General features: G+C 35.7%; 1 protein-coding gene and 1 non-coding gene across 2 annotated transcripts in view; both read right to left on the reverse strand.

The window, feature by feature from the left end:
• btsz (bitesize) overlaps positions 1–25,364 on the reverse strand; it is a 414,949-nt gene that overhangs the window by 229,238 nt on the left and 160,347 nt on the right. Inside the window, 1 exon segment of the mRNA XM_074172806.1 lies at positions 2,744–2,877. Coding sequence (XP_074028907.1) covers positions 2,744–2,877 — 134 coding nt within the window.
• On the reverse strand, positions 18,295–24,477 carry LOC111515255 (uncharacterized). The gene is made up of 3 exons (XR_012465019.1): positions 24,466–24,477; positions 21,316–21,473; positions 18,295–18,569 (listed from the first exon to the last, which is right to left on the reverse strand). It is a non-coding gene; the product is annotated as an uncharacterized protein (transcript).

The raw sequence follows: 25,364 nt of genomic DNA on the forward strand, positions 1-25,364 counted from the left end.
CTTGACATGTATAAGTAATTTTTCATAGGGAAGGTTTTTAGGCTTTCAATTTTTCTGTAACTCGCCACTAGATGATGCTGTATAACAATTTTTCCCAAGTTCGTTGATTCCGATTCTGTCAAAATATATAAAAATGGATGTTTGTTGGTTGGTTGGTTGGTTGGTAAGTGATAAACTTCTACATCGGTCAACCGATCGTGATGAAACTTGACATGTATAAGTAATTTTTCATAGGGAAGGTTTTTAGGCTATCAATTTTTCTGTAACTCGCCACTAGATGACGCTGTATAACAATTTTTCCCAAGTTCGTTGATTCCGATTCTGTCAAAATATATAAAAATGGTTGGTTGGTAGGTGATAAACTTCTACATCGCTCAACCGATCGTGATGAAACTTGACATGTATAAGTAATTTTTCATAGGGAAGGTTTTTATGCTATCAATTTTTCTGTAACTCGCCACTAGATGACGCTGTATAACAATTTTTCCCAAGTTCGTTGATTCCGATTCTGTCAAAATATATAAAAATGGATGTTTGTTGGTTGGTTGGTTGGTAAGTGATAAACTTCTACATCGGTCAACCGATCGTGATGAAACTTGACATGTATAAGTAATTTTTCATAGGGAAGGTTTTTAGGCTTTCAATTTTTCTGTAACTCGCCACTAGATGACGCTGTATAACAATTTTTCCCAAGTTCGTTGATTCCGATTCTGTCAAAATATATAAAAATGGATGTTTGTTGGTTGGTTGGTTGGTTGGTAGGTGATAAACTTCTACATCGCTCAACCGATCGTGATGAAACTTGACATGTATAAGTAATTTTTCATAGGGAAGGTTTTTATGCTATCAATTTTTCTGTAACTCTCCACTAGATGACGCTGTATAACAATTTTTCCCAAGTTCGTTGATTCCGATTCTGTCAAAATATATAAAAATGGATGTTTGTTGGTTGGTTGGTTGGTAAGTGATAAACTTCTACATCGGTCAACCGATCGTGATGAAACTTGACATGTATAAGTAATTTTTCATAGGGAAGGTTTTTAGGCTATCAATTTTTCTGTAACTCGCCACTAGATGACGCTGTATAACAATTTTTCCCAAGTTCGTTGATTCCGATTCTGTCAAAATATATAAAAATGGATGTTTGCTGGTTGGTTGGTTGGTTGGTTGGTAAGTGATAAACTTCTACATCGGTCAACCGATCGTGATGAAACTTGACATGTATAAGTAATTTTTCATAGGGAAGGTTTTTAGGCTATCAATTTTTCTGTAACTCGCCACTAGATGACGCTGTATAACAATTTTTCCCAAGTTCGTTGATTCCGATTCTGTCAAAATATATAAAAATGGTTGGTTGGTAAGTGATAAACTTCTACATCGCTCAACCGATCGTGATGAAACTTGACATGTATAAGTAATTTTTCATAGGGAAGGTTTTTAGGCTATCAATTTTTCTGTAACTCGCCACTAGATGACGCTGTATAACAATTTTTCCCAAGTTCGTTGATTCCGATTCTGTCAAAATATATAAAAATGGATGTTTGTTGGTTGGTTGGTTGGTAAGTGATAAACTTCTACATCGGTCAACCGATCGTGATGAAACTTGACATGTATAAGTAATTTTTCATAGGGAAGGTTTTTAGGCTATCAATTTTTCTGTAACTCGCCACTAGATGACGCTGTATAACAATTTTTCCCAAGTTCGTTGATTCCGATTCTGTCAAAATATATAAAAATGGATGTTTGCTGGTTGGTTGGTTGGTTGGTTGGTAAGTGATAAACTTCTACATCGGTCAACCGATCGTGATGAAACTTGACATGTATAAGTAATTTTTCATAGGGAAGGTTTTTAGGCTATCAATTTTTCTGTAACTCGCCACTAGATGACGCTGTATAACAATTTTTCCCAAGTTCGTTGATTCCGATTCTGTCAAAATATATAAAAATGGTTGGTTGGTAAGTGATAAACTTCTACATCGCTCAACCGATCGTGATGAAACTTGACATGTATAAGTAATTTTTCATAGGGAAGGTTTTTAGGCTATCAATTTTTCTGTAACTCGCCACTAGATGACGCTGTATAACAATTTTTCCCAAGTTCGTTGATTCCGATTCTGTCAAAATATATAAAAATGGTTGGTTGGTAAGTGATAAACTTCTACATCGCTCAACCGATCGTGATGAAACTTGACATGTATAAGTGATTTTTCATAGGGAAGGTTTTCATGCTATCAATTTTTCTGTAACTCGCCACTAGATGACGCTGTATAACAATTTTTCCCAAGTTCGTTGATTCCGATTCTGTCAAAATGTATAAAAATGGATGTTTGTTGGTTGGTTGGTAAGTGATAAACTTCTACATCGCTCAACCGATCGTGATGAAACTTGACATGTATAAGTAATTTTTCATAGGGAAGGTTTTTAGGCTATCAATTTTTCTGTAACTTGCCACTAGATGACGCTATAGAACAATTTTTTTGAAAGCACTGTTCTATAACGCTGCGCATGCCTAAGTTCGTTGATTCTGATTCTGTCAAAACTTCGGAACAGCAGCGATACAGCAACATAGTACTAATTATTACTACAACTACCAAATTCTACGCGGGCGAAGCCGCGGGCAACAACTAGTATTTCATAAAGAACAATTCAATGAAAGAAAACCCTTCTGGCTGTCAGCAAGTTTGCCGAAGATCGAGAGCGTTTTCATTCACTGAACGAGTGAAAGGATAAATTGCCTACTCACTGGAAATGGTCCATGACCGCCTAATGGTTCTCTTGATGATATCGGCGGCGGGCACATACACCCTATTGTCCCGCCGCCTGCTGGGTCTCCGGACGAACTCGTTCATCCACTCACCACTTGCTGCTTGAATTTCCCTGGAAAGAAAAATGGGTATAGTCTAGGAACAGTTTGTCGGACTAAGGAACATCTGCAGAATTTTTCAAAAAATAAGTGTCTCTTGACACATCTTGCAAGACGATTACTTGAAATTAAAATTTTTGAGAAAAAGAGTATTTATCTACTTTGGAGCCGTTGATCTGTTCAATTCTTGGAAAACAATGAAATCTTATAGGCTCATTGCGTTTTCCTCAAGACTTTCGAATCAAAGTTATCCTCAGGGTGTTATGCTGTGAGGCTGGGTTTTGCTGCTGCCAAAGTAACATGTCACTCTCTCATAGAATCTCATCTACGATTGGAATTCCTTTCTGGGGTGCATGTACTGTGACAACACTGCAATCAATTTTAGTTATACAGAAAAGAGCTGTACGTTTTCTGTGTAAAGCAAAACCACGAGATTCTTCCAGACCACTGTTTAAGGAAAAGAAAATCCTCACTGTAGTATCTATTTTGATTATTAAAACTATATGTCTCATAGCAAAACATCAAAATCGATTTTCAATTAACACAAATGCCACTCGACAAAAAAACGACTTTAATTTGCCCATTTCAAAATATTCCCTCATTAAAGACTCTTTCATTTATAATTTGTTAAAAATGTTCCATCACCTTCCATTTTTTTGTGAGAGAGCCTATTATAATTTATCAGAGTACTATCAGATACTTTTTGATTCGACTTGTGGCTGACTCGTTTTATGTAATCAATATTGAAAATTTTCCAAATAAACTCTTATTGGCTATATTCGTGCAAGTGATGTATTGTGCTATGTAAATGTGCTATGTATTGTTATTTTTTGTTCTTTGTACATATGATCAATAACTACCTGATATTTTATTCAACAACTACCTGCCAATGTATATTATTTTATGGTGTATAGTTTTCAAGAACATTACTTGAATAAGTAAGGATAGCTACTATGTAACGATAGCTACTATGTGTGAAACTGTTTCTCGAATTATTTCAACCAAGCTTTGTCAATAAGATGTTAATCTTCAGACAATAAAGCATATTTTGACTTTTGACTCTCACCTTGTCATAATGCCTATTCCAACAATCTAGTTCACTTTACTAGTTTGTATAAATCCTTCACTAGGAATTGATCTTGGACATAACTGGCATAAATTGGCATAAAGCATGACTAGCTGCCTGTTTCTGTATTACATTGTATACAGCTAAGGAGTGCTCTGATTGCTGTGACTAACCCTGTAATTATTCTGAGCCGGTGCCATATATGTTGGAACAGTTTTTATTTCTTTTTTAGATAAATATGAGGTTATCACAGTATTCTCATTGACCGATACATCCAGAGATGATGATTCATGTCTAGCACAATCATCAGCTCATATATTTCCTTTTATTACTGAGTGTTCAAATCCAGTCCAGTTCAGTTAATCTGTTTCAGGCTTCCAGTGTCTAGTTCTTCACGGTACGGAATGTTTATCGGAGTTGCAAAAAGATTACTAGAAAGTCATACCTTTGAGAAGAACAGTTACTTTCTACTATATTTTTTCGATTACTAAGCCAAAAAATATTCGTACGTGGTCTGGTAGCTTCCAAAACTGTGATATAATTCTGTGCCGAATCTAAAACTCCTGTGATCAATTTCAGCTATATTGTAGAAATCCAAATAAATGACGTGAAGCAGCTATGAAGGCTGGGATTTGATTCCAATTTGACGCGTGAGGTAATGTACAACTTATAGGTACCTTCTTCATAGGACATCAATATTGATTTCTGTCAGGATCATATTGGTGAGGTAAGCAATAAGAATTTCCAAACTAATCAACAGATGGGGTCTGTTGCATTTTGTACTGCGAAAGATAATTTTAGGGGAGGTTAGTTTATTGGAAAAACAACTTTTCCAATCAGTTTGTACTCCAAACTTTCTGTAATTGAAACAGATATCATTGATAAGCTACACAACGTAATATATAAAAGAATATTCTTATAAAATTTTATTTACATGGGACACTATCATCCTCAATGTTTGTACTTTGAAGTTTTGGAAAATGTTCTATCAATACTCTTGTACACAGTGGGCCAAATTGGACACTTTTAAAGAGGAACTCCTGTTTTCAAACTAGATAGATGAAAACTAATGGCTGTGTCTGAGGGTCAAATTTTATGACAAACTCAATCGTGAAAACCGCATATGGATATCTATCATCGTTTCTGAGTTACAGCAAGTTTTTCGAAAATGTGCATTTTCGAAAAGTTGCTGTAACTTTTTCCTGTCAAAATTATTTTGTTTCTATGAAAACATTCATTTTTTGAAATAAGATATTGATATTTATTGTGGAACTGGCCGATAATTTTACTCCCGAAAACACCTGCCCACACACTAAATCCAAATCTTCCTCGATTGCTCCACAATAGAATAGGGATTTTGTTGTGCCCAAGTGTAAGAATTGTACTGGTTAAAAATGCCGGTACTGCTCACATAAGCTTCGTCTGTCCAAATACAATTTAACAAAAAATCACGCACTTGGTTACAACTTTCCATGAACCACTGGCAAAATTCCATGCGGCGTTCAAAATCTCCTAGTATGAGTTGATAAACTCTTCTGGTCTTGTATGGCTTGAATTAGTGATTTTTCAAAATCCTCCTAAAGTTAGGAGGCCTGTTGATATTTTCAAATTTTGCGTTGACGTTTTGGGATTATTTTCAACAGGTCTTAAAACGACTATTTCTTTGCTATTTTATTAATATAATTTTGGCCTTTTCATTTCAAATTGATTACCATCATATAGGTTGTGTCGCAGTCTTGCGAAAATGTCTCTGAAAGTTTGTCTTCTCTTTGGATTCCTCTTGTGATACAAATTACTTGCATTTCATCTGGTTTGTATAAAACAGATTATCATATCCCATTATTCATAATTCTCATACTTCATTGCGAATGTGTTTAAAAATTGAACAAAAATCACTTATTGAAGAGCGTCTTTAGTGCTTTAATCAAAATGTGACAGGTACCAGTGAAGATTTTCATTTTGTTTTATCGCCGCATCGTCCAAATGCAAAGTTTGCGTTTCAAAGTATACATGAAAAAACCAGAAAGCTGTGTATTTCAAAGATTACTCTGGCAAAACATCAAGTGTGCTTCACTTCTGGAAAGATTATTGTAAGCTCTATTGAAATATGCAAAAATATGAAGGGGGCGTCATTGAACAAAAAAATGTTTTCCATTACTATAGATATCTCATTTGAAAAAATGAGTATTTTACACCTTTGAATTCTACGTAAAAAAGTGTTGTGAAAATGTTTTCATAGAAACAAGAAATTATTGACAGGAAAAACTGTAACTGTAACTCAGAAATCAGGATAGCTATTGATATGCGGTTTCGACCATTAAGTTTGCCATAAAATTTGACCCCCAGACACACCCATCAGTTTTCATTTATCTAGTTTGAAAACAGGAGTTGGCCTTTCAATGTATCCCAATGTGTTTGGCCCACTCTGTACATATCAAGGCGTATAGTATTCCTATGAAAAGATATCTGTTTCAATTCTATAATGATTGTTTGGAGTATAAACTAAATGGTGAAAAGTGATTTTCGTGTAATATTTCAGTTTGTATCTGAAAGAAACTTTTATGCATAATTTGCGAATCTTCATGAAGGCTTTTTAGTGTAGCTATGTTCTTTCTTTGGGGGATAATCACAATGATGGAGATGCAGTAGCTATCTTCCTGGATTTTACACGGATGCAATTTAGAGTTGTAATTTTATCGGACAACATAGTTCATGACTTTGGCTTATACACTGACTAAATTTAGGCATTTGAGTCATTACTGCCAAAGTTCAATCATTACTGCAGTTATTGCAGAATTTCTTCATATACGATAGCTTCTGCCTCAGATTTCGTCTGTGTGAAATACAGAATATATTTAAATAAGTCATTTCATGTGGAGGAAATCAGAGTATTCAACGGACTTTTACGGGAATTTTTATCTTCCATATGCAGGTGTAGAATCTATGTAACTAACCTGCGTAGATTCCGATACCGTCAAAATATTGGGATGAATAGTAGCCAATGCTACTTCTGGTTAATGTTAAATGTGAAACAATCAAAAAATGTGTAGGTAACTAACAGAGTAAGTGCCCACAGCACTATTTTTCTTACTCTCAGCATTTATGAGTACTGCAAACATTAGTACTTTATTTTGTGTATTATTAATAGTTTTCACAGCGCCAATAATGACATTTATTAGCAAATTTTTTATTCTTGGGTTATGTTTCATGATGAATTTCATTAGTTAGATTTCCATTGTCTAATATTATATAAAATAATTTGAAATCCCTAAAACACCAATGCAAATGAAAAATCAAAAACAATAACTGAAAATCACAATTATATTAAGCAAAAAACCCTGAAATGAAATTACAGTTGAATAAAATACAAGTAAAAAATTGAACAATTGAGCAAAAAATAAAAAAAATAAGAGATTCCAAGCCGAATTACTTCACGACGTTTCGATTGTTAGTATCCACAATCGTCTTCGGGTGATGACTGGACTAATTCCTGTGAGAGATGACTACATGAGTACATTCACTTATCTTCTCTTTCCGCTTCACCGATTCAGCGAGAGATGATCGTTTGGCGGGAGTTGGCCGTTTTTCGCTTGATTATGGCTTTCCATATGTTACCCATATGTTACGTATCTCTACGCTAGCTTGGCTGAATACATTGTTGGAGAACAAGTATGCGGCATCTTTGAATTTCCTTCCAAACCAGTGTTCCTCTCTGTGTAGATCTCACTGGATGTTATGTTGATGGGTCCAAACATGCTCTGCTATTCCTCATTTGCCGGTTTCTCCTCGCTGTGTGTTTCTTGTGCTCGGCAATGCGAACTTTCAATGGCCTCGTAGTTTCACCGATATAGAATTTTTCGCACTCACAGGCTATCCGATAAATGCAATTCTTGGAATCCTGGTCCGCGTTTGGTGGCCTGGTTTTCGTGATGCTGCTACGGATAGTATTTCCGGGTCTGAAGCGGGTTCTGTTGTTGTACTTGGACCTAGTTCTTCTTATCCTTTCCGATAATAATCGTCTGATGTAGGGAAGTGCAAGCACTGATTGTGACGGCTTATCTGCCTTGCGGGGCTCTTGCTGTGTTTTAGCCATTCGTTGAACATCATTTTTGATGTTGTTTAGCTCCTTCTCGTGACCTTCCTCTATTAGACCGTGCCTTCGGGCTCTTTAATACGAAGGAAGGTCTCGAGAAAGAACTAGACAACATCAAAAATGATCTTCAACGGAATGACTACTCTAACACGCTCCTTTCCCATTCAGATTGTTGAGTAATAATCTGTTTTTCAATTTATACGAGTACTTTTGTTTTCGAATTGTTATAATGGCATTTATTTGTTTCTTGTTCTAATTCTCATAAAAGTATTTGATTTCAACGAATTGTATCAATATCAAGTCTACCGGCTAATATCTATCAAAAGTGCCCCTTGAAATTCAATATTGGACAGAAACAAATTTCTGAAGTGAATTCAACGAATAATTCGCCATCACTATTGGTATTGAGATGTAGAGGTGAATGAGAGGCACACATCAGAAGAAAATCGATTGGTTGATTGGTTTGTCGGGTCGCACAAATTGGGCCTTGTCGATTACCCACTTTCCATAGTAAAATATTCATCGGTACACAAGGATTCGAAGTGCTCTGAAATTAGCATTCTCAAGACTAGCAATCTTGATTGGAAGTTTCGAAAAGTTTTGTTCACTGGGATTCAATTCAGTAGTTTGTGAACATATTTCCATAATATAGACGAACGTGCTGCTACATCTCATGCGTTTCATAATAATATGGTGGGGATACTGTTGATCAATTTATTAAACGAGTATATCGGATGAGACGAAATCATTGTACAAGGATATATTCATTTATTTTTGGGTCAGACATTTGAAGTTCAGAACGGAGATACAGTTCAATGGAGAAGGTAGTTTTGATGAAAAACAATTGAGAACCTATTTCTGTTCACCGGAAACGACCCCAATTTCAGAATTTTGAACAGTAGTGACCACAAGTGACATATTTCCTGTCATAATAACGCCTATTTTATCTATCCGGTGAGCTTTTCTAGGGGAAAAATTCAAAATAAATAGCTTTGAAATACTCTTTATCAGCTGATTTCTCTGATGTCAGGCAGAGAATTAATCAATGACGGTTTCCATTTCATAAATAAGTGGCTCTGTATCCAGATATTGTCATAGTTGTATTATCCGCAAACTCGGTTATATGATCTTGTGATGCACTGTATGGAACCTTTGGTGTAGTAATGTATAGTAATGGAGTCTTTCCTCAACAACAAACCGTTATTTTATCACCTCGATACGTGTTTCGATCACCAAGTGATCATCTTCAAAAGGAAAATCAAACTAATCATACTCACAAAGCTACCCTTATCTATACCATAGATACCTGTTCTAGTAACTGCGTCTTAAGATAATTTCACAATATTGCCTTATCTATTAGTCTTAAATTAATTCAACAAGCTATATAATATATTATTTGATATCGGTCCACCATCGCTATTCATAATATTATTAGTTAACTCATTTTCACACTCTCGTAGGCATCTAGATGCCTTTTGTTGCTAACTTGTTAACTAATCCTGATGAACTGATGTCTATGAAATAGTTTTGTTGCAAAATATGATGGGCAACTGCTGATTTTTCGAGTCTTCCATATTTTTCCATAAGGAATACTTGCACACTTAAAATTTTTCCATAAGGAAGACTTAGCACACAATATGGAAGACCTGAAAAATTAGCAGTCGCCCATCATATTTTGCAACAAAACCATTCCATAGACTTCAGTTCAATAAGATTAGTCAGAAAAGTTAGCAACAACAGGCATTTAGATGCCTTTGAGAGTGTAGAAATAAGTAAACATATTAATATTATGAATAACAAAGGTGGATCAATACCTAATAGTATACTATTTACCTTGTTAAAATAAATTTTATTTATTAGATTTACCTGACTATTACATAAGGACCCATTGTAAAATTAATTTAAGAATAGTAGATGAGGCAATATTGTGAAACTATTTTATATAGCTTATAATACACACATCGGAAAAGTCTAGGGATATTTTTAAAAATGGCAATAATTTTTTTTTAGATCGCTTTAGGGAAAAAAAGTTGACGGGTGATTATTAAACGAATGTAACTTACAACAAAATTTATTTAATGGTCAAAAATACTGAGTGCGCATATAAGCAAAACTAAAAAAAAATATGGCTCTTCTTTGGCACCCCGAAAAAAAATCATAATGCAAAAAAAATTGGAATCAGTACAAAGTATGGCCTCCACGCTGGTTTATTACGGCCCTACATCTATCGTGCATCAACAAAATGAGATTGTCAATGTCTTGTTGAGGTACATTTGCCCATTCAGCGATTAAAAGCTCTCTCAATTGAAACTTTGTGTGAATGTTCCCCATATGCGGATTAATTCTTCGTTGAAGCATGTCCCACACATGCTCGATGGGATTCAGGTTCGGTGATTGTGCTGGCCATGGCAATACATCAACTCCTTCATTGGTGAGCCAGTCAGTCACTAGAAGCGCGACATGTGGACGAGTATTATCGTGCATTAGGTGGAAGTTTTCACCAACAGCACCAGCAAACGGACTGACGATAGGCAGAAGAATGGTGTCGAGGTACTGTCGAGCTGTGAGGGAGCGATTTGGAAAAACGAGATCGGTTCTGCCGCCGATCATGATTCCGCCCCATAGCATTACTGTACCACCTCTGTATGTGTGGACTTCCTGGACGTGTCTCAAACGTTCATTATTTCCAGGTCGTCTCCACAGTCTTACTCGACGAGAATCTAGATGAAATCCAAATCTGGATTCGTCTGTAAACAAAACTGTGGCCCAATCATTTGCATCCCAGTTTTGATGTTCTTGACACCACTCTAATCTTCTACTGCGATTGCCTCTCGACAAAGGTGGACATCTAAGTGGCCTTCTGTTGTGGAGATCTGCTTCATGCAGTCGATTTCTGACAGTATCACGACCAATGGTTACCTGGTGCGTTAACCAACACGTTAACCAACTCAGGTGCTGTGAGTTTCGGTTGTCTTCTTGCGGTTAAGACCAAAAATCGGTCTTAAACTGCAGTTGTAGCGCGTCCTCGCCCTGGATGTTGTTCGGCTGGACTGCCAGTTTCACGGAAACGCCGCCACAATCGACTGATAAAACTTTGGGAGACCCCCAAACGAAGAGCTACATCATTTTGTCGCATGCCACCTTGAAGAAGCCCTACAGCTCTATTCATCTCAGCCAATGGTAAGTGATGGCGTTCCATGTTAAAGCACAATACCTATTTCCAGTTTAATTGCTGAGCAAGAACTGCATAGAATGTACAAACTCGACACTTTCAGATTATTCATTTGTAAAAAACTTGATAAAAGATTAGTTACCGTTTTTGCAGGCTTTGTTCAACCCATAGAAATCTACAGGGTGGTCGAGTGTACCAATTTAAGCGAAATTAAACGACCTCATGCATTTATTTTTATGATATTTAGTATGTTATAAAAATATCCCTAGACTTTTCCGATGTGTGTATTTTAATTATTAGATTCACCTAACTATAACATAAGGACACATTGTAAAATTAATTTGAGACCAGTAGATATGGCAATATTGTGAAATGAGTTTCATATAGCTTATAATATTTCAATTATTAGATTTACCAGACTATTACACAAGGACACATTGTAAAATTGATTTAAGACTAGTAGATAAGGCAATATTATGAAATAACTTCAAGACACTCAAGACGCAGCTACCCATTCAACAGTTATCCATGGTATAAATAAGGATAGCTTTGTTGGTATGATTATTTTGATTTTCCTCTTGAAGATGATTATTTGATGTCAAGGTGTTAAGGTGTTAAAATAACGGTTTGGTGTTAGGAAAAACTCCAGTAATATTCATGGTTATATGAACATCTGCTATGTACATTGGCATACAGCAAAAATAATAAATGGCCAAGAACTGAATCGTGTATCACACCAAGTTTCACATTCTACCTACCGCAACACGTGTCGAGGTTTTTTAAACTTTCTAACATTGAACACGTACTTGAATGTTTTCGTCAGAGAATGGAAATTTATTGATGGCATGTTTAGGTTATGTGGCATTACAGCTGTCAGACTGAGTCATGGCCGGTGAGAAGCCCCTCAGAAACAACTTCACGAGATTGACTACTTAAAATATGTTTATGCAATTTACTTCTAAACTCCATCACTAACTGAATACGGTCCTGAATTTGGATGTTTACTGATCGAATAATCTAACAGAATGATAACAGATTTCTACACACCTACTGAACATCTTAAGGAAGGGGCTTCTCACCGGCCATGACTCAATCCGTAAGCTGTACTTTGGTTGATTTATCCTGCGAAATGCTTTAATTTCATTGGAATGTTATTTCAATAAAAAAAATTTTGTTGACCATTTGCAATTTACAGGCAAATTTCCAAACACATAGTAGGGTCTCGAGCGGAGATGGGTTTCGCACCTTTCGTCTCTTCCGCGTCTTTCCTAAGTAACTGAATGGTTAAATGCATACAAAAGCTACGTAAAACATCTTGGGGAGACAAAAGTCAGTTCCACGTCCGCGCCTCAACTCTACCCGACATCCGTTTTGTGTAAACCGGCAATCGATGTGAAAATAATGTGAGTATTATAGGGAGGAAGAAATTAAATCAAATCTGGAGAATTTTCTTATTTAGATTGATATTGTAGATTCAAAGTGAAGTTATTTATGGAATTTAATTAATATTACTGGGGTTTTATCCCAACATCAAACGATTATTTCAACACCTCGATACGTATTTCGATCACCAAGTGATCATCTTCAAGAGGCAGAGTAAACAGTTTAATCTTCCTCTTGAAGATGCTCAAATGGTGATCGAAACACGTGTCAGGGTGTTGAAATAACGTTTTGGTATTGGGATAAAACTCCAGTAATATTAATTAGTACACCAAAGTTTAGTTATATCAGTATTGAAATCATAAATAATTTTGTATGACTTTTTTTCTTATTATTCGTGTTAATATTGAAATAATATTATTCTGGTTGATATTATTTGCATATACTTACAAGATAAATACTTTTGCATTAGCAAAGTAGAAAATATTTTATTGACATTTCAATACAATGCGATTTTTCCAGAATTCAAGTCGGATTACATTGCTCAATTTCATTACAGTGTCGTCTCTTTTCGAAATCTGATCTTTCTGAAATGTATACCATCTATCAAATGGCGAAAAAAAGTAACCGAATATTGAAAAAAACCGCTGGGAAAAAGTTTTTTCGTAAATTAACCTAATTGAACTTGACAGATAAAAATGGGACGTGTGAAGTAAAATGGATAAAATGAAAATAAATTCTTCGCTCTCATAGCCATAGAACCCGGTATGAAGTTGTCAGCCACTTTTAAGCATCTACTTTGATTCTCGCATTCAAATTACTACTGGCACCGAAGAAAAAACAATATCTACAATATTAACGTAGTTATTAATTATACTAGTATTTCTCAATGGCTTCATTCAGTTACAAAGGAAATGAGGGAGTGTACTCTACCTCTGAATGATAAAAATCAGACACAAATCCTTTCAGAAAAAAAGTGCCTTCTTGAAATTCACGAAGTGTATTGAAAGACATAATTCACAAGGTGTATTTGAAAATACGTCACGAACATTTCATCCATTTCATTCATTTGTATTTATAATCTTCCCCGAATAATATAAACCACACAGAGTTTCCAAAAGAAAAAACTACCAGCTTGAAATTAATAGAACTTGTAGAAATATAGTTTGGGAATATACCTACCTACTCTGATATGATCATTCATTTGCAAAAGGAGTTGAGGAATAGAATCCATCACCTAGTAATAAAAACTCTCCTGCAGTAGTTATTGTTATTCCGTTTGTTCACTGAAGGGTAATTTTCAAGCTGGCACTATTTTTCTGAAAGGACTTTTATTATTTCAGGATGGATTACACTCTCTCATCTCCTGCGCAAATGAAAAGCCATATAAATTTTATATTTTTCGTATATCGACTAGCTATGTTGAGCTATATTGAACTTTCCACCATCGGTATGTTCAACCCAGTCTGCATACTTTCAGCTCAACCCGACCAAACCATCGGAGATAAAAAGAGAAACGATTTTGTTTGGAGGTGGCTGACAATGTTTCATAGTGAATTTCATTAGTTTGGACTTCCATTGGTATATAATAATTCGAAATCACTGAAAGAACACATTAAATTGAAAATTAAAATGAATACCTGAAAACACAATTATAATAAGCAAAAAAAAAAACGAAATGAAATTACAATAAAATAAAAAATTACTCAAAACATTGAAAATTGAACAATTACGAAGAAATAAAAATTAAAAGATTTCAAGCCAAGTTACTTCACGACGTTTCGATTGTTAGTACCACAATCGTCTTCGGGTGATAACTGGACTATTCCTCCGAGAGATGATTATTTATAGGTCATTCGAGTGCTTCCACATATCCCCTCTTCCCTCTCACTGCTCCACCGGTTTAGTGGGAGATGACCGTTTGGCGGGAGTTGGCCATTTTCCGCTCGATTATAGGTCTCCGTATGTTGCGTATCTCTACGCAGGCTTGGTTGAATGCGTTGTTGGATAACATATATGCGGTTTCTTTGAATTTCCTTTTGAATCAGTGTTCCTCCCTGTGAATGATCCCGGCTTGGGACCACTTGATGTTGATGAGCCCAAACATGCTTTGCTATTCCCAATTTGCTGGTTTCTCCTCGCCGTGTGTGTTTCTTGCGCTCGACAATGCGAACTTTCAACGGCTTCTTTGTTTCACCGATATAGGGTTTGCCGCACTCAGAGGGTAGATCGTACTTTCGGGCTCTGTAATACGAAGAGAAATCTCGAGAAGGCATCATCTAAAAAGATTTTCAACGGAATGGTTACCCAAAACTGATAGTGGAACAGACTTTAGCTAAAAAACATCAAAAGCCTCGGTCACAACCAATGCTTGCACTTCTCTACATCAGAGGATTATCGGCAAGGATAAGAATTGTAGAGATGTAGAGAAGTGCAACCAATACTTGCACTTCTCTACAACAGAGGATTTTCGGCAAGGATAAGAATTGGTTCCAAGTACAACATCAGAATCTGCTTCAGATCTGGAAACACTATCTGTAGCAGCCTCACGCAAAACCAGGGCACCAAACGCGGATTGCGATTCCAATAATTGCATTTACCTGATATCCTGTGAGTGCGGAAAATCCTATATCGGTGAAACTAGGAGGCCATAAAAAGTACGCATTGCCAAGCAGAAGAAAAACACACAGCGAGGAGAAATCAGCAAATCGGGAATAACAGAACTTGTTTGGACTGAGATCATCCACAGGGAGGAACATTGGTTCAGGAGTAAATTCAAAGAAGCCGCATATATGTTGTCTAACAACGCATTCAGTCAAGCCAGCGCAGAGATACGCAGCATATGGAAACCATATTCAAGCGGAAAACGACCAACTTTCGCAAAACGTTCATCTCCCGCTAAACCGGTGAAGCGGAGAGAGGGAAAACTGAGGTCATGCCTTAGAGGAATAGTCCAGTCATCACCTGTAGACGATTGTGGATACTAACAATCGAAACGTCGTGAAGTAATTTGGCTTGAAATCTTTTAATTTTTATTTCTCTGTAATTGTTCGAATTTCAATTTCTTGCTCAACTTCTATTTTATTGCAATCTCATTTCAGAGATTTCAAATCATTCAAATCATATCAGACAATGAAAGTCCGAACTGTTGAAATTCAAGAGAAAAGCTATTTGGTGGGAATTGTGACGGTTCTATTCTCGGTTCCATTGGTAGGCTATATGTTCATTTTCAAATTTCTTCATTCTATAAAATCTGAGTGCCTCTTGTTTTATCCTTGGTCGTTCTTGGGATAACACATATTGTTGAGACTACTGCTACAAGAGAGTTCCTAATTGCCTGATAAAGCAATTTTTAAACGACTCCAAACCATTCCTTATACTACTCTTTCTATATCAAAACTACTAATCTTGTCATTTTAGGATCGTCCATCATTCGTTACGTTTAATTCCGTCTCAAACAAATGAATCTTTGAAAGTAAGTAGAGAAGAAACTTGGAATCAAAGATCATTCGTCGAGATCAGACAAAGTCTAGGGCCATCTAAAGACCCCAGAGAACTTTAGCGACACCGGGGTATACCGAATTCATTGTAGCTGCGGGTTGGTCTATATTGGAACCACGGAAAGAAGTGAAGGTACCTGTCTTTTTGAACACAAGAGAAATTGTCGACTCGGACAAACTGACGAATCAGCTGTAGCCAAACATGCTCTCAACGTAGAAGGCACTATCATTATCTCATTCGAAGATACAATAATACTTGATAAAACTCACAAGTGATATCCAAGAGTATATAGAAAGTTAAGAGAAATTTAAAAAGATAGGGATGATTTCAATAGGAAAGAAAAAGCAATAAACAAGGAAAGGTAATCCAATTAAGAGAAATCAAGCCACGCCCACTAATAATAATATAAAACCCAAGTCAAGTCATAGATGTTACAGCGTTTGCTACAACGGGCCTCAAATACCCTACTCAGTGTTCTTATGACGTAACCGAATCATTTCAACTACTTTCAATTCATCCCTAACACCTCGACACGTGTTTCAATCACCAGCTGATCATCTTCAAGAGGTGTTAAAAATAACGGTTTGGTGTTGGGAAAAAACTCCAGTACTACACCAAATGTTTCAAACATTCCATAACAAGTACTTTCATTTCAATCCAACCACCAGTATGTTGAAGTTCTCAGAAAATTAATTTCTGGTTTGATAACTTTTTGTTTGCAGTGCTATTTTTCTTAAATAACATCATTTAAATTGCCGTCATTTCCATGTTCCATTGATTTGCTAAGTTTACTCTAAGCAACCGTATAAAACACTTGTGACTAAAACACTTGTGACTTTTTGTCTCAGCAGAAAGGATGCCATCGTGAGTCTACCATCTTTTGCAATAATTTGTTTTATCTGCTTTATTGATGCTACAACTTTGTCGATTTCGTCAACGTTAGCACTTGATAACTCCATTTTCATCTCATGAAATTCAACTTGGTTTGTCTTCTGAATCGCTTCATCTGTTACCAAGGAAAACAGTTCAACAATATTTAGGATTATTCATGTATAATAATCACAAATGTTAACAATATAGACTGAGACTAGGAAACTACTGTTGTAGTGGAAGTCGTATTGGAAATGAAGTCTCCATTGTGAAAATTTGTAAATATTATCACGTGTTATAGTGTTATTGATTTTCACTAAATAACGGGCCAGTGTATTCAGAATATTTAAGATGCCTACTGAGCTGACTCATCCCCCACTCCTCAAATATTTCTTGAATCATTCGCACGCATTTTCCTGAATTTTATACAGATTTTCATTGAATGTGAAGATGTTGGGTTATTTCTTGGAGATTGAGCTTATGATAAGTGACAACTCCGTAATATTGCTGGTCCGAAAGTTTTGATTTTAAGGTTGGAATACCGAATATGATCGTACTTTTCTTAGTTCCAGTCAAATCATGAATCATATTGACGTTGACTGAAATATTGTTCATTATTGTGAACAGATGTTCTTTACGATAGACTGTATAACTTGAGACAGGAAATATGGTGCTACAGAGTTTTTCTCAGGTTTTGCTCTGCTGCTAAAGAGTGAATGTATCACCTGTAGAATGACGTCACGCCGATTTACGTTGTTCTAATGTTTAGTTATTTTATTCTATATTGTCAGTACTGAATGTTATCATTGAAATAACTTATATGAACTGAGTATTTGGTCAACCGTATAACAGGTTATTTCTCTACCAACAACGTCCCTCATCAGTATTTGAAAGATTCGTAGGAACAAAGGTTTCCACTTTTTGAATTGCGATTTTCAGTATTCCTCTACTTATATCTTAATGAGATTTTCATGTATGTCCTCCTAAAGTACAATTTAATTGTTTTTTTTTGCTGAGGGGACAGGTGTAAGTCGCTGGATCGATATATCAGTGATAGATCACTTGGTCAGGTGACACATATTCGGTGCAAAATTTTTGCCGTTGGACGTTAGTTTCAAATCTCCCAGTTTCTCAGTAAGCATTGAACACCTATTCACTTTTTTATTTGATTCTTGAGTTCTATAAAATATTGTAAAAAAAAAGGTTTTCGAACTACCAGAACTATCTTATTTTAAGTATCATGCTTAAATCAATATCAACATTATTCTGTGGTACTTTTCAATATTTTATATCCCAGTTCATTTTCTTGTGCAGTATTTTTCTGAGAACGAAAAATAAAAACAAACAAACAAAAATTAGAATTTGTTTAAATTAACAAGATTTCCGTAAGTTCAAATTATTCCTAAACAAAAAGTACTTTGTAGGACGACGCTCCAGTGCAAGTTACCGCCAAGTCTTCAGCAGCTACCACGGCTGTAGGGCATTTCCACCTGAAGGTGGTTACATCATTGGTACAGGCCTCGACAGTTCCTACACTACTAATCACTTGGTTGGCCAAAGGACAAACAGTAAGGAGGTTGGCCATACAAACTGACTTGCCACAATTTGAACCGATAGAAACAATCTGAAATTGAAAGAAATTAATGTCACTGTTTTCTTCATTTCATTTTACTTCCATATCAAGATCTACCAGTGCCCAAAATCTGCTCATACTTATATTATAAACTAGCGACCCGCTCCGTACGGGTGCAATGCGTATACTGAATATAATATAAAATGTCTTTATATACAACGTACAGCGCTAATTACGCTTTTCTTTTAATCCCATCTGTCTGATCAATTCAGTCTTCATTCCGCTTTTGTATTTTCCCATCTGAATGATGGTTTCAGGTCAGTATGGTCACAAACATTATTAGATATGGTTGACATTGTTATGAACATACAAATCAAAATTACTGCTTCGTTCTCTCCTGTTCATAAAAGAGGACATATGCCTCCTCACTCACAAGTGAATTAGATGAAATTGGGGACACATGTGAATCGTTGTATTCATGTCATGTGCCACTATATGGGTGTCTGCAATATGCTGTATAATGCCCGTTGTAAGTAGTACCACTGTGATTCAAAAGTGCATATAGATTAAAACGACAAGTGGTCACATTGTCTGCTGCATAATTGCTCATATCTAATCAACATTCAATTTGTCTCTGAATCTTTCATTCGGAGAGAATATTTTTAAATGAATTACTAAAATACGGGGAAATTTATGGATTGGTAAGGACTTTGTGCATTTTCTTCTTTCCTTGCACCTCGAACACGTTGGTTTTTCATCTCCATCTAGAGTTTCCTCTCTTGTGAAGGAATCCAAGCATTGTAACAAACTCAATTGGCCAGTTCTTTGTGGTATAGATCCCAGAAAAGATCGAAGGTTACTGAAGAGTGTCCACAGTGTGTGCACTTCATAATGAATTTTAATTGACTAACGAAATTGTCTACAATTTTAGAGTTGTACATGTTTAATTATCTCAGCCAGGATTCTTGTGCTTTTCCGCTGTCAGTCAAATTTTCGTCAATCGGTTTAGGTTTCTCAGTAATTCTATTGAAGTCCTGATGTAAACCTTCTCAAAGATATCGAAGGAATTCCTGGGCGTCTTGATGGGCAGATCCATGAATCAAGGGGCAAATTTTTGAATCTGACTTTTCAAGTAAGCAGTGTTTATTACAATATCAGATGAATCTTCTGACCACAGTTCCTTGATAACTTCTGCAAACGCTTTGATTAAAGTACCTTTCATAGTAGAAATACTAGTATTGATATCTTCCATGTATGTATCATTTTTTAGATATTCCAGCAACCATCTTGGATTACACTGTTCATGAAACAGGTGTTTCCAATATTTTTCAACCCATTAAAGCCAAGAGTTCTGACTGAAGAATGTATCACTGAACTAATGTATCTGTTGATTTTACGTTTGCCACTGCTGTCTTCTTCTGAGTAATCACGAATTGGATGATTCACCCTTTCATTGGATCGGTGAGATAAGGAATTCGAAGCTGAACTGTCCAAAACTGAATTGGATATGGCAGACGTATTGAATATGGTAAAAGAAGATAATTCTAGAACTTGATCATATTTCTCAGTATCTTCTGATGGGAAGTTATGGGAAGTTATACAAGAAATATGGGAGGCTTTATGAGGAAAAAATCTTCACGTCGAGAGAGATATGAATACGATTTGGAAACAACGGGATGAAGACAAATTTCATCCAGTGAATGTGACGATGGAATGGTGCCAAAAACAGAGGCTGAATTACCACGCTTTATAGCTAAACTAATTTTTTGGATCAGGAAGGTGGTACATCTTTTTTCTTTAATTTCTTTTGTCATCCTTCTGCCAATTTCATTAACAAAATTTAGTGATAAGGAGCCAAATACACCGAAAGTTTCTACAGCCACAGGATAAAATATAAAGTTATTTCCAACATTTCGATACTTCTGCTGTTTTGCTTTCTCACTGGTTAAGGCGGCAGCACCTGCATTTTTAGACGTTCCAACTAAATGAGATGGAGCCAATGTGTCCGCACATGTTTCCCAAACGACAGCTTTGCCACATGTCCAGGAACAAGAGTCATTCCATCAGGCCGTTTGCCATCACAACGGCTGGTACCTAGAGTTCTAGGATAGAAGGTATCCGGCTAATACCAAGGCCCTTTTTAAAGTAATACAAATCATGGAATTATGAAACAACAAATATCAATTGGCACTCTGTGGCGACTTCATTGATTCCAGTGGCGCATTTGCTTTTTCAGCTGTAGGAAAACCCGCCTATGTCCTCTCTTTCATAAAACAAAATATAGGGTATCTCCAGAGGCTCCAGTAAATACAAGACATCGCAAGAACACTTAGTGACACGACTTTCGTCAAACTTAAACCAGTCCGTTTCTTCTTTGACCAATACCAGAGCGGTCAGGAGTATTGATTCTGCTAAATTTTTGCTCACGAAGAGTATTAAACAAGAACCCCAAAACTTGGGAGCAATTCTCTTATTCTCCTAACGAGTATAACATGCATTATAATTTTCATTATGCTGGGGAACTTGTTCTGGTTTTATGTTGAATTTTTATATTCAGTTGATCATATTTCAGTGGTATAATGGCAGTGGAATAATTTTGATAAAATATACTGTTCCTAATTTTGAAATATTTTAATTGAGATATTTTGCTAAGAATTGAATGTTTTGAAAGAAACAGATGATAATGTGCATTATAATATCAGAGCAAAATTCTATTTAATTTGACTTGGTTTGAGCTTTGGCACAGAGATACTGAAACTACAGAACCGGATGGGCCGTTGATTAAAATGTCACTTACCTTAACACCGACATTGAATCCTTCAATGAGAGAGACGGCAAACGTGTCTGAAATGCTACCTAAAGTAAAATGTGCTTGTGTACGAACGTTTGTTACTTCAGAACCAACGGTACAGCAGAAATAGTACCGGAAAAATCTTCAGACACTGCTACGAGTACCTGAAATATTTAGCATATTATAAAGACCCCTTCTCCATTTTATTATCATCCTCAGTGTGATAGAAAATGGGTGTATCGATATTCATAATGCCACTGACTCTTGGGCCACAGCTCCTTGATTTGTGCAGTAATTACTTAATTACCATAACAGTAACAATACAGAGGTTAGGCTGAATTTCATATGCAAGAGACTATCATGAGCTAAAAATCCACCTTCGAGTTACGGGTGTAGATACAACTGGGATTTCCAAAAAAACTACAGTAACAGTAACAGAAACACGTGTTACCCTATGCAATAGCTTCCTCAGGTGAGAAACTGAGAAACATGCCCGAGGAAGCTATTATATAGTGAAACACATGTTTTGTTAAGCGTGTTACTTAAATGTGTTATGGATTTCCATCAATCATCGTTCAATGTCATTTCACACTGTCGGATGAATAGTTGAGGAATATGTGAGTTGGTCAAACGGGAAAAACATTTTTGAAAAGAATAAAAGAGAATAGATGCAGATTTTTGTCGTATCATGAAAATTTATTTTGAATATTTTTTCTGAGAATACTATTATTGATTAAGAATTAGATTGTGAACTGTATTTTATAGTTTCTTGTGTATAACAGATTATCCCTTCTCCTTTGGTTTGGTGACCAGAGATGAAACAAGAAACAAGAAACTAAGCAGGATAGTAAATACTTGTTTATTTGAAAATCACGGGTAACGGGAGGAACAGAAGAAACTAACACTCAGGAATGACAAACAACAAAACAACTCTATATATATATAGGCCCCTTGAGCCTGCTGTGGATTAGCAAAAGATTTAGTACGAAGCAGATCAGGAAATATATAGATTAGTTTGAAAATATACCCGAAAATATACACTAGAGAGCTGAATGTTAGAGGACACCTGAATCAAATGAGGTTGTATAGCAAATACTTTAGGTACATGCATTGCAACTAAGAAACAGAGACATCTCGTCATGTTTTATGCGAATATGAGGTATTGGATGACAGAAAAACAAGTAGTGTATGCGAAAAATATGACAACAATTCAACCAGGGAACTAACACAGGGAAGAAGATTATTGAAATTGTTGTGATAAAAAAGATGGGAGGAAACGAAATGACCCCATGAGGTTGCAGTGTTTTTCAGACACATGGAAGAAATGGGTAAATCAGAGGGCACCAGAAATTGTTGAACACAATAGTTTCTTTGTAAAACTGTCTAGGAAAATTATCGAATACAGTTTTCCAAGAGTTCATTTGTAAATATTTGATGCGAAATGAACTGCGTTGTCTAAAATATATTGCAGAATTATCATTATTTTTACATAAAATGACTATATGAAAACGTTAATTTAAGAAATTATTGAACTTTTCTAAAAATTCTGGCATTTTGTCGATAAACCCATATCTTGATTATGTAAAAAAGTAAAATACTTACCGCCGCGTTTGGTAATACTGTGAAATCATTCTGTCCTGTGACCGAAACTGACAAAGATCGACTTCCAATATTTTGAATGGTTATATTTCTTGCCTGTACCAGGGTGTAAAGAAACAGGCGGTAACAAGAGTTTGGAACAACATTTTTTATGTTCGTTATTCGTGAGATACGTTCGATTCGATTTGATATCGCGTCGAATGCTTACTATCTTTTATGCAAAATTTTTAAAATTATGGGGGGTAAAAATAAATAGTAATTTTGTGTGACAATCGGACTGAATTATGTTTACCTATTGTTAGATATAATCTTTAGCAACGAAATCATAATCTTAAAATAATCAAAACTCTTTCAACAATGAATTATGTTTTGTTCATTTTGGGATTTTATCTTTTAACAGTGATTTCTTCCAACAAAAAATCATCATACGACTTACGTAAATATGGTAATTTATTTTTCAAGGACAAAACACAAGCACTATAGGAAAATTCTGGAGGCGCTGTGAGGACGGTGCGTGTGCGAAAGTAGCGATTCACATCTTAAACAGTGAAGTTCGAGGTGTACTGAGTTGAACCTCAAAACGATGAGCAGCCACTCACAGTTCGTCGCATATTTCTCCGTGAAAGTATCTATAGAAGAGATACAAATCCTAACCTTTCCCCATCCAACTATCGAGGTTGAAAGTGATATTCGCGTCTCCAATCAGGCGTCTCCAATCGCGGTCAAATGTCTCAGAAAAATCAAGCGTAACAGCTCCATGTTTCTCGATTGCGTTATTCCAAATATGGATGACATACGTTAGAAGGTCATCTGTTGATTTTTGTTTCCGAAAGCCATATTGATGATCGCTCAAGATGTTCAAAGCCTATCAAATATTTGAGGATATGGTGGTTTATGGCTTTCTTCATGATTTTTGATATCACTGCAAAGCGCACTATAGTTATTGGGAATTTTTTTTGCCCTTTATGGAAATATGCTGAGTAATCATCCAACAAGAATTTCATTTGCACACTTTTTAGGTACGATGACGGGCACTTCATCAGGCATTAATACATTATTTTCAAATTAGTGTTCTTGATGATCATTGCTGGTTTGGTGATTTTATCACATGCAGTGTTTTTCCAGTGCATCAAAAAATTATTGTTTCAAAAACAAATATTCTGCTGTTCAAAAGTATCGCATCACTTTTGCTGTTATAAAGCAATATACAGTGAGGAAACCTATTATGGAAAATAAATATTTATTGAAATTTTCGTTCAAATTGTTAATAATAGTAGTTGAATTTATCTACTCATTTAAAGTAAGTTTCTTACGGATTATTTTAAAATTAAGGAAAACGAAACTTATTTATTTTTGTTCAATATTTTGCTGTTTCCGCGTAGTATTATTCAACTGATCCTTATCGTATATGGATGATATGGATATTATTAGGAAACAGGGTAGATATTTTCAATGTGTTCAGTGAAAAATATCCCGAATCGTTTCACAAGAAACGCTTAGTTAAATTGAAAAACGGAGAAGGCATTATTTTTCAGTGGCAGTTTTTCACATACTTACTCTTACAATCATAGCAATTGATCACCCCATGAAAAAGTTATCTCAACTGAATTTTTCCACCATGGGTAATTATGAAAAACTTCGAAATTGAAGGTAGTTTATTTTCGAGTCGAAAACTCTAAAAAACAATGAAAACACAAATAATCCACCGAATTCTCATCAACATATATTTACGAAATAATAGAAGCCAACAAAATTGCTGGAAAAATCAAAGATCTTCTTCGCTATATTCGGATGAGGTGCACATAATATTTGAGGAGCAGACATTCAAAATGCGTTTTGTCCAATACTTCAGCTTTTGAAATGGAGATGGCGATCTATTCTTCAAACTAAGGCGCATGTTTTAACACAACCCTGAACATTCAAAAGGCGTTCAGTCCCATATGAAATCCCCAGTGAAGATTGATTGGACATTCGAAGTGCATTTTGTCCACTACGCATAGACTTTCAAAACGCCTTTGTTGTTGCGCTGCGGACTTAATGCATTCTGAATGCACTGGCAAATAGTACACAATTATTATTGCTATTATACTGTTTGATGATCTGAGACAATGGAATGTGAACATGTAGTAGGTGATAGTGATCGCGGAAGTCGTAAAAGAGGGAAAAATTCCACTAAGAGAGAGCGAAATAAACAAATAAGGTAAATTATTAATAACTACTTAGAGGTTATGTTATGTTTTGAACTTTTAATTTCTTCAGGTATTCTGATTTTGACTCCAATTTGGATATGTTTACATATTCCTGCAATCATGAATCATGTAATATTTCGCTTCAAGAACTTCGTGTTTGTCGAGCGAAATTCTATAAACAACCAGATAAAGTGAAACAAGATACCAAAATTTCCCATCTTCTCCAAGTGTCTACACCCAAAAGAAACAGAAGCAGGAAATTACAGA

Source organism: Leptinotarsa decemlineata, unplaced genomic scaffold, assembly GCF_025532065.1.
Source record: "Leptinotarsa decemlineata unplaced genomic scaffold, Ldec_3_MD MMD2_tig00000199_RagTag_RagTag, whole genome shotgun sequence".
Lineage (NCBI taxonomy): Eukaryota > Metazoa > Arthropoda > Insecta > Coleoptera > Chrysomelidae > Leptinotarsa > Leptinotarsa decemlineata.